Raw genomic sequence first — 14,847 nt, forward strand, 5'->3', positions numbered from 1 at the left:
TCAAATTAAACCATGGCTAGGGAGGTGCTTTGTAAAGTGTAACTCAGTACACAAAAAGATAAGGTTGTATTGTAATTACTGTTGTTATTAGCATCAACAAAATCCTGGCCTTCTTAAATTCTTAATTTTGCAGCACAAGTCCTACATCTAGAGACCTGCTGTGATGCCCACTATAATTTTATTAATACAAACAAGGTGAAAGAAAAGGGAGGCTGGGGCACAAAGAAAAGAGACTTGAGTAGAAATGGAAGTTGAAATGGTTATATATACTGGAGGTTCATTCTGCTAGGTTGTTAAGGAGGGTCTGGGACAGGGAATGATAGTTGTGTGGGGAGCACAATGTAGACTGCAAGAAGACTGACCTCAGATAACTTCTTAAAGCATGAAGCAACATCTGTCATCTGGATCTTCTTCTGAAGTATAAATACATAAATCCTGCTTGAATCATCCACTATCAATATGCTCTACCTGCTCCCTCCAAGATCTCACTCTGGTGGGTTAATGATGAAGCCTTTAGAATGAATGAAAAAAGACATTTAAAAGGAAGGGCATAGGAGACATTCTAAATGGGATAACTCCATAAGAAGGTGTGAAGACCGAGTTAGCACCCTGGTTATCTTAGAATCAGCCGGAGTACTGGAGTTAGGATAAGCAAAAGTCCTTGGTCTTTAGGGGTAGAAGTGAAGGGAATGGACACAGGATCTCCTTCTTTCTCATCTACTGCCAAAAGTGACTCTGGCTTATTTTACTCTACCCCCTAATCCTTCTCACAATTCTCTGTATACACCAAAAAATTGAACCAGCACAGAATAGTGGGAAGGGCCATTTTCCAAGCATATGCTAATAAGAGTATTGTCCAATTGGTAATTCGCCTTAAGGGCTCAGTTGTCCAACCCCAGTGCATCAACTCAGAGTTTCAGTCCTTTACAAAAAGGTACCAGAGATGTGAGGAGTTAGTAAAAGGAGCTCAGAGATACTAGAATCTACTCCATCCACATTCTAAAGAAAACCATGGAAATGCTGATCATTAGACTTTTAAGACTTCTTAAACTTTGGTAATCCTGAATCATCCAAGGGGTGTTTGCTAAGGGACAAGAGATTAAGAATTGGGATTGTATTTTTTCTCACAGTAGGTCCAGGAAGAGTATCTCAGGTGGAAGAGCAGGTGGCAACAAAGTGGGAAACTGATGGCTACTTCACTAGGCCTACAGAGGGAAAACCTCTTAACAAAAATGTAATAAATGAAGTGGGTGATGGGAAGCTACATGAGGACCCAGGAGTTATCCCAGATGAGTTCTAGATGAGGATCCCTGGAATCCTAAGCAAGAGATTAACTGTCAGTGACTATAAGGAGATAAGAAGAGTGAGGTTCAGAGGATCATTTCAAAGACAAAGCTCAGAGGAGTAGCCTCAGGTTGTTGAGTTAGGGAGATGAATGAGGTGAGATAGGCCCTCTTCTGGGAAAAGCTAGCTCTCTGAAGACAATAGTCACAAATATAGATTAGGTTTTAATCAAGTCTCACAAGAGGAAATGGAGTAAGTCATCTCAAAATATTTCCAGAGGTAGAGGGTGTGGATTTCATGTATTCCTGTTTTCATAGGAACATATAGCAAATATACAGATTTTCGTTCCATTCCATTTCTAATAGGTTGCCTACTAGCACCTTAGTAAAATTTGATACTTAGTAATATAATGCTGGAGAAACAGACAAGACAGAGATTAGAGAGTTTTTAATATTTTATTTGAGAGGGAGAGATTGTACTGGGGCATGTTGTCCCCAGGGCTGATATCTCAAAGTATCCAGCATCAAATGTTGAGTTCTCAATGACATATATATGGCTCTAAACTCATGTAAATAAACAAATCAGGGGAAGAGGAGGAGGTGGAGGGAGATGGGGAGGAGTCCAAACTCTGGTGAGTGGGAATCTCCAGGCAGGAACCATTAATCCAGTTCTGACAGGTTACAGGGTAGGACCATAAATTCTTCCAAATTGGGAAGATTTAGGAGGTGTCCAATTAGAGCCAGGAAGTCTGAAACTTAGAGAAACCAATTAGGTATTTGAGATAGGACATCTGGAGTCTTATCTTTTGGAATGCCAGATCTCCACAACCCTAATTATCTCAGTTCTAATGAGCAGAAAGGGGGGGGGGGTGCAACCAGGGGGATTGAGGCAGAACAATTCTAGGAAACAGAACAATTGAGGAAACTGAGGCAGGACAATTTAGGGAAACTGAGTCAGGATAATAAAAGGGACCTGTGGCACAACAGTATCTGGACATAAAATACTCCTCTCTCCCCACAGAGACCCTTTAATCAATAATTGACCAAAATGCTATATTATTCTGCAAGGTCAGACATTTTTACAGAGCATGGGATATGTCATGAAATACCTGGTCTTCCAACAGGAGGGAGAATAGAATGGACTAGCTAGATAGGAAGATGGAAGTTTCCTCAGAGAGAGAACTAGGAGCCCTAGGAATAAAGTTTGGAAGTGAAATAAGTTGAAATCCATGGCAGTTTCCTCAGAGAGGGAACTAGGAGCCCTAGAAATAAAGTTTGGAAGTGAAATAAGTTGAAATCCAGATACTAATAAAGAATAATTTTAAGAATCTGGGGCATTTTAAGTCTGAAATTCTTCTGCTCACAATTTATCAGGCTAATTCAGATTCCTTAGCCTCGTCCTAGATTGACTAAAGATGGTCAGAGTAGCAAAAGAGTTTCCTCTTTAATAATAATAATTCACAGCCTGAACCCAGAAGATACCAGCTTTAGAGAGCAGATGCTTGTAAAGGGTCAATCTCTCCCTTAAAAGTGAAATATAGATATGATTGTATGTGATTCAGAGACAAAGTAAAGCCATATGAAATCCTATCTTCTAGGAAAGGAATGAAGGAATCAGAGACCAGTAGATGTCTAAATAGCTAATAATTGAATGGAAACAGAGGGATAAATCACAGAATGTTTGGAGTTGGGAGGAACCTCATTGGACATCTAGTCCAACACATAACAAAAAAGAATTCTCCTCTATAAGGTACATGGCAGATGATTATCCTGACTTTGCTTAAAGATCTCTAGTGATAAGTAACCCACTATCTTCTGAGACAAGTCATTACATTTTGGAATAACAAATTATTAGGAAGCCTTTCCTTATATCATGCCTTTCTGCAAATTCTATCTACTGCTTCTAGTTCTTTCTTCTGGAGCCAAAAGGAAAAAGTCTAATCCTTCTTCACAATCTTTCTATTATTGTAGATAGACATGATATCTCCTTATCTCCAATCTAAACATCCCTAGTTCCACTCATCTTTATGCATCCTGGTCACCATCCTTTACTGTACCGAATTTTCAATGTTCTTCTTAATGCATGGTACAAATCATATTACTCCATGTGTGGTCTGGCCAGAGAACAATAAAGTAGGACTCTTTATTACCTCCTTATTTTTGGAACTTAGGTTTCTTTTAGGGTAGCCCCAAATCATATTTGTATCCTTAGCTGCCACATACGCCTTCTATTGACTCATTTGGGGCTTAGTCATATCTCCTTCATCTTTTATTGCTATGAGAAGAGACCAATAGTCTTAGGAGATGTTTTAGATGCAAAAGAAGGTGGTCATGAGCTCAGAACAATCTCCTTGAAAGAATTTAAAAACATTATGACTGGGAGCCCTTAGACCTAGCCAATCTGGGAAAGGGGAAAGGACAGAATTTATATAGGTGCCTTTCAGGAGAAGCTAAAAGTTAGAGAGAGCAATGTTCCTTAAGATTTTAGAGAGACCAACCAAATACTGGAGGTCCTAGTCTAAGCTTCAGAGATCTAGCTGGGACTTTTTGTAGAAGCAAAGTATTAGAAACAAAGTAGATGCCTTCCGATTGTGGAATGGTTAAATAAATTTTGATGTATAGATTTAATGGAATATTATTCTGTAAGAAATTTAAAAAATGGCAAATACAGAGAAATATGAAAAATTTAGAATTTATATAGAGTGAAGCAAGCAAAACCAAGAAAATGATGTATCCAGTTATAACAATGTTGATGGAAAGAACTGGAAAACAATAAAAAAATGAATGTTGTAAATTTACAAAGAAAAACATTTGGCCCTAAAGAAGTTATAAACAGAGCTGTGGGGACAGCCAGGTGGCACAGTGAATAGAGGCCCAGTTCTGGAGTCCAAGACCCCTGTAACTGCTTAATAATCTGCTGAATCGAGAAGATTGCCTGATTAGAGTATTTCTAATACTCTAATCTTATAGTTGGTTGTTGTCCTTTATTCTAGAAAAGGACCAAAATGGCATCATTACATTAGAGACATTTATAATCCCAAAAGGGTCAGATACAGAAAAGACCACAAAGAGTCAAGAAGCTTCACTAATATTTTCCCTTTCAAAGGCCATTAGACAAAACTTTTAGCCCAGGGGTCTCAAAGACTCAAGTGGGGAAAAGTAGATACATGAATGAATAATGACTCCTGACTGAAGTTGAAATGGAGATAACTTTGGGAAATAGTGGAAATAACCATTTTAGAATGGATGATGGATGAGGAAGAGAGTGCCAGATGTGGTCTGACATGTAGCCTAGGCTTTGGGAGAACAGATTTCAAAGAATTAAAAAATAAGCTAAATAGGCTCACATACTCTCAAGAAGGCAATGAAGTACAATGGAGAAAATATTAGACATGACTTTCACCAAGTACCTTTATCTCTCTGGAACTGTATCCTCACTGAAATGAAGGAGTTGGACTACATTATTTCTAAAGTCTTTTCCTTATTTTAAATCTATAATCCTATGAACAAAGTTTTGATGATGAATCCAAAATTGATTTCAATGAGAAAGGAGGAAAGACCTAAAGAATACAATGTCTGGACAGGTTGCAAATTGATTGATTGAAGAAAAAACATAGCAGAAATGGAATTAAGGGTAGAAACAAGATGAATACAAAAGAGGGAAAGGTGTTAAAAAATAGTCTTTGGAAAGGTTGGAGCTCAAAGTGAAATGAGATTTGCAATGTATGCTAAAATGAACGTTTGTTTGCTTATGAAGATAGAGGTTTGCTTTAGCTTTTAGGTCAAGTGAATGATCAGAGATCCCTTTGGCCATCTGGTGAAACCTATAGATGACTGCTCAGAATAATGTTCAGTTTTTTTCTGTTTGTTTGTTTTGTTGTTTCTTATGTCACCATAATGTCTATATATCTCTCCTCTTTCTCCCAGAAAGTCATCCCATATGACAAATACTATTTTTAAGAGAAAAAAAATTCAGTACTCTGATGTTTGATACATTGAAAATGTCCAAAAAAATGTGCAATGTGTAACATCTAATTTTCTCTTACCTTTTCATTTGAGTCCTGCTTGAGCTTTACAATTTTGTTACATTTGCTTTTTGTTATTTGGTATTTAATTCTTTCCATTTACATTGTTGTAGCTACTGTGTATGTTGTTTTCTTGGCTTTGTTTAATCAATTCACATAGGTCTTTTCATACTTCTTTGTATCGATTACATGTTACTTACAGCATGTAATATCCTATTATGTTCATGTACTGCAATATTAGCTGTTTCAATTGATGGGCATCTACTTTTTTCCTCAGTTCTTAACTATGATAAAAAGTGTTATTTTAAAAATATTTTAGATATTTGAAATGAATATTTTAAAATTTATAGGGTCTGTTTTCTTATTGATGGCTTCCTTGGAGTATAAGTTCAGTAACAGAGGCTCTGGTTGAAAAGTTATAGACATTTTAGTCACTTTAATTGTAATTCCAAATTGCTTCAAAACTCTTCAACAACAATATATTAATTAGCCTTCCATAACTTCCCCAACATTGGCTCTTGCCATTTTTGTCATTCCCTTCCCTCTCAATTTTCTGGTGTGAAATGTAATTTTAAAAAAATTTTTAAAAATTTTTTTAAAAATTCAAGGAATTTCAGTTAGACGTTAGCAAAAATAAAGATGCTTTTTTAAAATTCAAATTTATGGATTCCTGAAATTCATCCCCCATGTGGAAAAACTGGGACACATACACATGCATTGTTGATGGAGTTGTGAACGGATACAACCATTCTGGAAAGCAATTTGTAACTATGGCCCAAAGGCTCAAAGACTGCATATTCCTTGATCCAGCAATGATACTACTAGGTTTATATTCCAAGATTTAAAAAGGAAAAAGAACCTATTTGTACAAAAATATTTATAGCAGCTCTTTCTGTACCAGCAAAAAAATTGGCAACTGAAGGGATGCCCATCAATGAGGAAATGGCTAAACAAATCTTGGTATGTGAGATACTATTTGGGTTATAAGAAATGATAAGCAGGGTGATTTCAGAAAAACCTCGAATTAGACAAACTGATGCAAAATGAAATGAGCAAAACCAGAGCAAAAACACATTAACAGCAATATTGTACAATGACCAACTATGAATAACTTAGCTATTCTCAGAAAATAACCATCCAAGGAAATTCCAAAGGAGTCATGATGAAAAATGCTATCCATATCCAAAGAACTGGAGTCTGAATGCACACCTAAGCATACTATTTTTCACATTCTCTCTCTCTTTTTTCCCCCATTTTCTTTAACCATATGACTAATATGGAAATGTATTACATGACTACATATGTATAACCTATATCAAATTATTTATTGTCTCATGGAGGGAAGAAATAAATTTGGAACTCAAAATTTTTAAAAAATTGCCTTTACATGTAATTGGGTAAAAAAGAAAAAATAATTTTTAAAAAATAAAATTTATTCTTCGACTCCCACCCTCACCTCATAGTCCATGAACTCTAAATTAAGTGAGTTAGAACTATTATTTGAAATGGATGAAAAGATGATAAATGGAGAAAAGGCATAACTATTCAACACCTATTTTGCTTGCATTCTCTATTAATGAGAAAAGTATTAACATTGCAAACCACAGAATGAAATGGTTGAGAGAAATAGAGCATTTAGTTGCCTTCAATAATTTTGAGGCCTGGCATTAACTACTACAAAGGATACTGAATCTGATGCTAAACTGGATGCCTTTAAAAAGTGTAGTAAAGTCTAATGGAACATTAGAAGACTGGGGCTCAATTTTATCCAAATATTTCAAATAATAGCTTGCCTTTATAAGTGTTTTACATTTATTATCTCATATGGCTCTCATAATAACATTTCTGAGATAGGTGCTACCTTTTCTGTCTCATAGATGAGAAGACTAAAGCTCATTTGCCTATTATCAAAGAGCCACTAAATATCAGAGGCAGAATTTGCATCCAGATCTGCTGTCACCCAGCACTCTTTCAACTGTACTATAGCATGCTTACCAGATTTGCAGAGGACAGAAACCTGAGAGGAATAAGAATATAGGTGATAGAATTTTATTATTTCTTTTTAAAGTTTTTTTTTTTCAGTTCCAAATTTTCTCCTTTTTCACCCCAAGAAAGCAAGAAATGACATACATTAAACATATGAAGTCATGAAAAACAGATTTCTTCATCAGGGTGGGGGGAGAGGGGAGGAAAGCATGAAAAATAAGGTGGAAAAAAATGCTTCAATCTCTGCTTAAATGACAAAATTTAAAAGAGCTCAGGCTAAAGTTCAGAATATGAAATTTAAGAGGAATAATAGTAGTATAGAATTTGAGTTGAAAAATTCAGTTACATAAGTACAGGTTGGGAAGGAACTAGAAAAAAATTCATGTGATAAAAATCACATGAGTTTCTAATGAACTTAAAGCTCAATGTGTCAACAGTATGTTGCTATCAAAAAACAGAACTTCTATTAGGTGGTTATAGCACTAAGGGTAAAGATGGTGATACCTATTCCCTCGGTCCTAACCAGAACATACCTGGAATGTTTAGCTCTTGGTACTACATTGTAGATAAGACATTGCCAAGAAGAAGCACATCCATCAAGGTAGTTATGAGTAACAAAAAGTATAAGTACTTAAAAAGTACTAATTGAAAGTAGTATGTTCCTGACAGAAGTTGTACTACTGACAAGTATTTGAAAGACTGTTATATAGGAGAGGTTTAAATTTACTATGTATGGTGCTAGATGCAATAGGTGGAAACAATAGGGAGGCAGATTTGGGCTCAACAGAAGATCCCTCAAAGAAACAAATTGCTTTTGAAGCTGGTGAGGTCATCATTAGTTGTATTTAAGTAAAAGCTAGAAAGTCACTTTTGGAGAATGTCTCACACAATTCAATCTTGGTACTCCTTTATACTTTAGATGAGATGAAATAGATGAGCTGTCATAAGATGTCTGCATTAGGTGAGAAGCTGGAGTAGTTTATACCTCATCTCTTCCAAACTGAAAATGCTGTGCTATGAATTTCTGCCTTTATGACCAAGACTCAAATTGTTCAAGAACACATTCACTCTGGGGACATAGCTGGGATAGATCTGTAGACAGTTCAAAAAGCCAGCCTGGCTGTGAAACTGAGTCAATATGTAGCACCTGCAATAGTGTAGTCCGGTTGATATTACAAACTAGTAAATAGAAGTCTCCCTTTGAAATAAATCTGATGGCTATTAATTGTGTGTGGGAGGGGGAGGGGAAAGGGAGAAAATTCCAGACACTGAAGCAGATATACTTCTAAGTCTGGGTGGTTGTTTTGCTTTAAACACCAATGCAGCATAATGACCTTCCATGATTAATCTTTAGGTCAATAAAATAGATTAGATCCCTAGAACTTCTCTAGGAGTTAAAAATTCTTGGTTCTCTAAAATACAATTAGGAAACATTGCTTTAATTATATTTTTTTACCTTAAAGAACTTAAATTCTTAATTGTAAAAACTGATGTAGAAACTACAGTTCATAATGCTTATAACAAGGTATTTACAGATTTATTAACTGCAGTATAGTTCAGGAACTGCTCAAGGCATTTTACTGACTCATTAGGAAAGGAATATTAAAAAACAAACATTGTTGTTTGCTTTAAATTGCAATGTCTGGTAAGAAACCAGGGTGACTGGAAAAAATAAGCCGTCTGATGTAATGCTGGTGACACCGACTCTATCCCCTGGTTTATGTGACTTGTCTGTGACACCTAGTGAACCAATTACTTCTATCACTGCTCCCTCTCCTAATTCTGAACACAAGGGAAAAGCAGCAGGTATCATTTAGATAGTTAATGTAAGACTTAAATGGAAGATGGGATGGAGGAGTGACAGAAAAGCCAGAAGGAAAGCACCAGGAAGAAGGAAGTTAGGTTGAGAATTCTAATCCACAATGGATCTGTATTAGTCTGATTCAGTTTGCAATGTGAACTTTTCCCATCCGTCTGTTTCCCTGGAGTCACTCACAAGTTTCCCTTTGGAAGCCCCCAAGGGCCTTTTCTTGTGCTGGTGTCAGAGGCAACAGCCAGAAGAATGGCTGGGCTCAAGATAACAATTTCCAAGGAGAAACAAGGAGTGGCAGTGGTAGTTGGAATGTGATGAGACCAGGTATACCCAGAGCTGAGTATGAGCAAAGGAAGTCTGGGTTCAAAATGCCCAAGGATTGCATTAGTGAAAGGACAGAGTCCTTTAGGGTGTAAGTACTAAGGGCTCAGGCCTAAACCTAGAAGAATCGACATTTATGATGACTTGTTTCAGGAAGCCTGTGTACTATGCATCATCATCCCAGATCCCTTACCCCCAACAAACAGGCCCGGGCCAGGTTTTATGAAAGGTTTATTTCTGGTCCCAGGCTCCCAGGCCACCCTAGGGCTGGTGTGACAGTTTCTACAGACTGGACAGGCATCCCAGAGTCCCACCCACAATTAAATTAAGAGAAACACCACCCTGGCTCCAGGGCATAGAAAGAGACAGGCAGATGCTGGGACAGACAGCATGGCACCCCTAGTCTTTGCCTCATACTTCCCCAGTCTGCTACCCTTTGGTCCTAAGACCCTCCCGTCTTCCCCCCATCCCCAACCAAAAGTAGTGGAGGGAGTGGAGGGGGAGGACACTGAGGGCAATGTCATTGGCTAAAGGATCTTCAAGTGACGCCAGCTCAGGGTAAGGGCCCCAGGAGACCTGCTATCAGCCAAGGGAAAGACCCAGGAGTGATGCCATTGGCTTCAGGGAGAGCCCTGGGAATAATGCCATTGGTTGGGAAGAGGGCCCTTGGGAAAAACGACTGGCTGAGGGGTAGTGGGAAAAGATCTGGAAAGTAACGCCAAACTAGCTGGCAGAGGAACAAGGCCTTAGGCATCAGGACTAAGTACTGCTGTACCTGGCCCAGTAGTTGCCCTACCTGGCCCCCTCTCCTGGGGGATGCCTCCCTTTACCACCCACAACAAATTAAGGTCTCGGGAGGGAGATCCTGGGCAAGGAAGGTTTCAGGGGAAAGGGGGAGTGTACATTCTTGCTTTCCCTGTCCCTATTTCTTCCCTACCAAAAAAGGCTTCTTTCTGCTCCCCTAGTGGGCTTGTTGAAGAGGAGGGCACTTATTCCCACTCCCCTCAGCTCCTCCTAGGGAGGAGGTTCACTGAAACTCCAGCTAGGAGGGCTTCTTGGGGACGGGCCAATCCAAGGGGGCAGGCCTCACTGCTCCTATAGCCAAGAGTGCTTCTTGGGAGTGGAGGGCCAGGACAGGCCACCTCACTGCTCCTCCAGCCAGGAGGGTTTCTCAGAGCCTGGGGGCCGAAGCTTGATGTTGAACTGCTGCAGGGTCTGTTCAAGTTGCTGTTGGTTCCCAGCGAAGTAAGCGGACACGGCATTGTGGAAAAGCAGCAGCTGTTTGTGCATCACCTTGATCTGGGGGCATGGATGGGGGTCAGTTGGGAGGAGGTGGGAAGAGAAAAACATTGAGAGGAGTTAGGGGATAGGGGTGAGGGGGATGGTTTAGCACCTTGTTTTCCTCCAGAAATTTGAGCTTGATAGCCACGTCCCCACGAAGTTTCTCATACTTCTCACGATGTGTCTGGAATGTAGCTTGGGCACTTTCAAGTCGGCCTAGGGTCCCAGCATCCCGTGGACCCAAGCTCAGTTCCTCCAAGTCTGTGCGGTATGCATCATATTCCAGTCTAGAGGAATGGAAATAGTCACTTGTGACTAAAATTTGGGGAATTAGGTCTCAGACCTCTTGACCTTAAGTCCCTATTTACTCCCCGCTCCAGCTTTCTGAATTATGCTTTCCTACCTGGCAGCTTCATATTGCTTGACAGTCATAAGAGTGTCCTCCATGGTTTTGGTGACCAGGGTGTTGATGCTGGACACAAAAAAGTTGACAGCCCCCAACAGGGTCTCCCCATTTTTACACAGCAGCTTCTGTGTTTCTGCATTATAACCAAATTCCTCCTGTGGGTTGGATGAACATAGAGCCCAGAGGTCACGGGCCTGCCTTGGTCCCCTGTTACCCTCAAAATGGAAGGGAGATAGGAGCACAAACCTGGAGCTCAGGGGACTTCTGGCTGAGGTCAGCGAAGGCATCACCCAGGGCATGCTGAGTCTGAAGCAGGCTATAGAGGTGAGCAGTGAGTGCCCGACCCAACTGAAGAATGCTCTCATACTTGCGCTTTGTGTCCCGCAGCAGCTCAATCTGCAGCTCCAACTCTAGGTCCACAGTGCGCGATCCTCGGCCAAACCTCTCGGACAGCAGCTGCTTTGTACACTGAGCAGGCCCCAGGTCCCAAGCAATCAGAGGGCCCTCCCAGACTCAAGACCCCCCCCCTTCCCCCTCCCCCGAAAATTGGAGATACCTGCCCCCACCCCAAGCTTCAGTGACTATCAGTCCCTGGATGAACAAGGGCAAGGGTAAAGGAACGGACGGGATCCAGGGACCGGGGAGGAAGTAGGACATTAATAGGAGGCAGGGTCTGGGGGTACCCATGGGGCAGGGGGCTGAGGGGACACAAGCCCCACCTTGTAGGTGTTGATGCCCCACTTCTTGACAATGTCAAACTTCTCCCCAGCAATGCCCCGGGCCACCTCGTCACCAGGGCCAGCAGGGGTTGCACTGTGGGGCTGCTGCCGGCCAGGCCCTAAAGGATAAAATTCTGTGATCTGCATGATGAGCATCTCTGCCTCTGCTCCCGCCTTCCTCCCTTTACCCAGTAATTGCTAAGGTCTCCGCCTTGGCCGATGCCTCATACCTGTGGGGATAAGGCCGTCGGCCGAGCCCCCATAGCCTCCTGACACAATGCTTGTCTCGTTGAGGTTGGGTCCAGACACCATCACCTGCTGTAAGTCCTGCGATAGGCCAGGTGGGGAGAGGGGGCACTCAGGAGGGGATACAGAGCTGAGGACGGGAGAGCTCACGGGGGAAGATTCGGAAGGCGGGGAGAGATTCAGCTAGAAGAGGGATACCGGATGGCGGGGGAGTCTGGGCGGCCAGAGGCAGAGTGGGGGATCGGGGACGGCAGGGTCCCCAGTGCGGAGTTTAGGAAGAGCAAGGCCCGGGAGGGGGGCGTTGATGGACTATGCGGTTAGGGGATGGCACCGGCGTCAGGGCTCCCGGATAAGCAAAGCTGAGCACCGAGGGCGCTTGCAGCTCCCGGGCGCGCACCTGCTCCAGCCCGTCATCTTCAGGAAGCCGCCCGGCCTCGCCGTTACCGTGAATGGGGATCTCCATGGTGGCCGCCTTCCCCAGGATCCCGTCAGTCATGGCTGGGGGGGCAAAGCCGAGGTAAGGACGAGTCGGGGGCGCGCTGCGTCCTTCTCCCGAGCACCGCCCCGGGTCTGGCTAAGTCCCCCGCCGTGCCCTCGGCCAAGTTGGACGCCCTTCCTCTGCCCACTTCTCAGGTGGGTGCCCCTCCTCCCCGCCTGAGCGCCGCGCTCCGCTGGGTCCCTTCCCCCGCCTCCTTCACCAGCTCAGGGGGGCGCAGCTGAAAGAAAGCGCCTTCTCCCCCCATGGACTCAGGTGTACGCTTTCCTCCCCCCCCCCCCCCTCCGGGGCTCAGGTGTGCGTCGCCCGGCCCCCTCACCTCCAGGCGGGGCCTCGCGCCCTTCACTTCCGTTCCTTTCTCCCCGCACCTGGGAGCCTCACCTGTCCCTGCCCTGCCCTCGGGGCGCCGGGCCCGGGGCCGTCCGGGGACCTCGGGCTCCGGTTCCCTTCGCGCTCCTCGTAGCAGGTCAGGGACACGGCGGAAATGACGTTCTCGGCCGGGCAAATGAAGGCAGCCGCGTTGCCGACCGCCAGGGCGGAAGTGACGCCACGGGCAGGGACACGCCGCGCCGCGCCGTAGGCAGACTGAAGCGGTGTGCGGTTTCGGAAGTGACGTAGGCACTTGCGCCCTGTGGCGCCATGGAGTCGCAGCAGCCGCCGCCCCCGCCGCCGCCGCCGCCGCCGCCGCAGCAGCAGCAGCAGGTGCAGCAGCAGCAGCTGAGAAACGTGAGTCCGGGGCGAGCGGCTCCCTTCGGCCTGGGGACTGCCCGGCTCCTTCCACGTAGGCCCCCGGAGCCTTAGGAGCCACGGTCTGGAAGAAAGGGGGGGAAGAAACTGGGCCTACAAGTCAGGCTGGGCGGCGCATTTCGGAGCATGCGCTCTGGCGTGCATCCTTAGCCCGGGATGGTGGGCGATGAGGTTCAGAGACCGGGGCGGCCCGGGAAGAAGAAGGAGATCCGTCAGAGGGATGCTGGAAGGGACTCGGGAGGGGCCCCCGCTCGGATATCCGCCCCTCTGCTTCTGCGCGGACCTTAGGAAGCGCTCGGGGCTAAATCCCCGGACTCCGGTTAGGTTTCCCGGGTTGAGTCACTGTTGAATCCCCAGCGGGTTACTCGCCCCTCGGAGAGCTCCTGACGCATGCAGGGGCCCTCCCCAAGCTTTCACCACCGCTCTTTCCCCCCAGCTTCGGGACTTCCTGTTGGTCTACAACCGGATGACGGAACTCTGCTTTCAGCGCTGCGTGCCCAGCTTGCACCACCGAGCCCTGGACGCCGAAGAGGTGTGTAAGAGGGGTTGCTGTGGGAGGGGCGGTGCTCCTCTGGCCTGAGGAAGGAGTGGGGAGGAGGGAGACTGACCCCAGCCTTCTGCCCGCCTAGGAGGCCTGCCTGGACAGCTGTGCGGGAAAGCTGGTCCATTCCAACCACCGCTTAATGGCTGCCTACGTACAGCTGATGCCTGCCCTGGTGCAGCGCCGCATCGCCGACTATGAGGCCAGTGCCGCCCTGGCAGAGACGGCCGAGGCGCCCTCCAGCCCTGGGGCCGGCCAGCCTGGGACTCCAGGCCCCGGAAGCTAGAGGGTTCCTGGTCATCTGCCACCTTGGGATGGAAAACTCGAATATGAGGCTTTCCGACGTCAGGGAAGTGTCAGTGTGACTTGTCATCCTGTGTCAGTCCCGCCTCTGCTCCTGCCCGCCAGATGCCCTGAGGTCATCACAGCAGGGCCCCTTACCTGCCACAAGGGATGTCCAGGCAGAGGAGAGTGGGCCAAGGATCCCTTTGGAGACACCAGTGGAGTTCCAAAGTACCAGAGGCTAGTTCTGGAGATGACTGAACAGAGAAAAGACTGCCTGGAGTCTCAGAAGGGTCAGAAAGCAAGAGAAGGAATTACTAGTGCATGGCAACCTTTCACTGAAAACCAGGGATGGCATTTCTTTGAGTCCGGAAACATCCCAAACTCTGTATTTTTTTCCTTGTCCGAACCTGCCTGTCAGCAGTAAAGTCCTTACAAGTTTCCATGAGCTGTGTGTGCTTGCTTTAGGGGAAGTAGGTTGGGGATTGATTGGAACTTTTCTTGTCCATCTCCTGGACAGGGTTCTAGGACAGAGAGAAAGATAACGTATTGGATAGTACATTTGGGAAGTTCTAAACTGTCGAAGATTTCTTAGGCATTTATGTGTTTCTTAGTGGTTAATTTCCTTGTTAAAGACCTGTACCTTAGATTTTCTATCCTAACCCCTCCTCTAACACCTTGATTTAACTATTATCTCTTCT

General features: G+C 44.4%; 2 protein-coding genes across 2 annotated transcripts; one reads left to right on the plus strand and one right to left on the minus strand.

Moving 5' to 3' along the window:
• Positions 1–9,642: 9,642 nt before the first annotated feature.
• On the minus strand, positions 9,643–13,045 carry ARFIP2 (ADP ribosylation factor interacting protein 2). Its single transcript, XM_031962081.1, has 8 exons — positions 12,896–13,045; positions 12,478–12,578; positions 12,065–12,161; positions 11,835–11,953; positions 11,362–11,583; positions 11,113–11,270; positions 10,822–10,996; positions 9,643–10,727 (listed from the first exon to the last, which is right to left on the minus strand). The coding sequence occupies exons 2-8, from the start codon at positions 12,574–12,576 to the stop codon at positions 10,572–10,574; spliced, it is 1,026 nt and encodes a 341-aa protein (XP_031817941.1). The 5' UTR covers positions 12,577–12,578; positions 12,896–13,045; the 3' UTR covers positions 9,643–10,571.
• Positions 13,046–13,136: 91 nt separating this feature from the next.
• On the plus strand, positions 13,137–14,594 carry TIMM10B (translocase of inner mitochondrial membrane 10B). Its single transcript, XM_031962082.1, has 3 exons — positions 13,137–13,302; positions 13,760–13,855; positions 13,953–14,594. The coding sequence occupies exons 1-3, from the start codon at positions 13,216–13,218 to the stop codon at positions 14,148–14,150; spliced, it is 381 nt and encodes a 126-aa protein (XP_031817942.1). The 5' UTR covers positions 13,137–13,215; the 3' UTR covers positions 14,151–14,594.
• Positions 14,595–14,847: the final 253 nt, after the last annotated feature.

Source organism: Sarcophilus harrisii, chromosome 3 (assembly GCF_902635505.1).
Source record: "Sarcophilus harrisii chromosome 3, mSarHar1.11, whole genome shotgun sequence".
Lineage (NCBI taxonomy): Eukaryota > Metazoa > Chordata > Mammalia > Dasyuromorphia > Dasyuridae > Sarcophilus > Sarcophilus harrisii.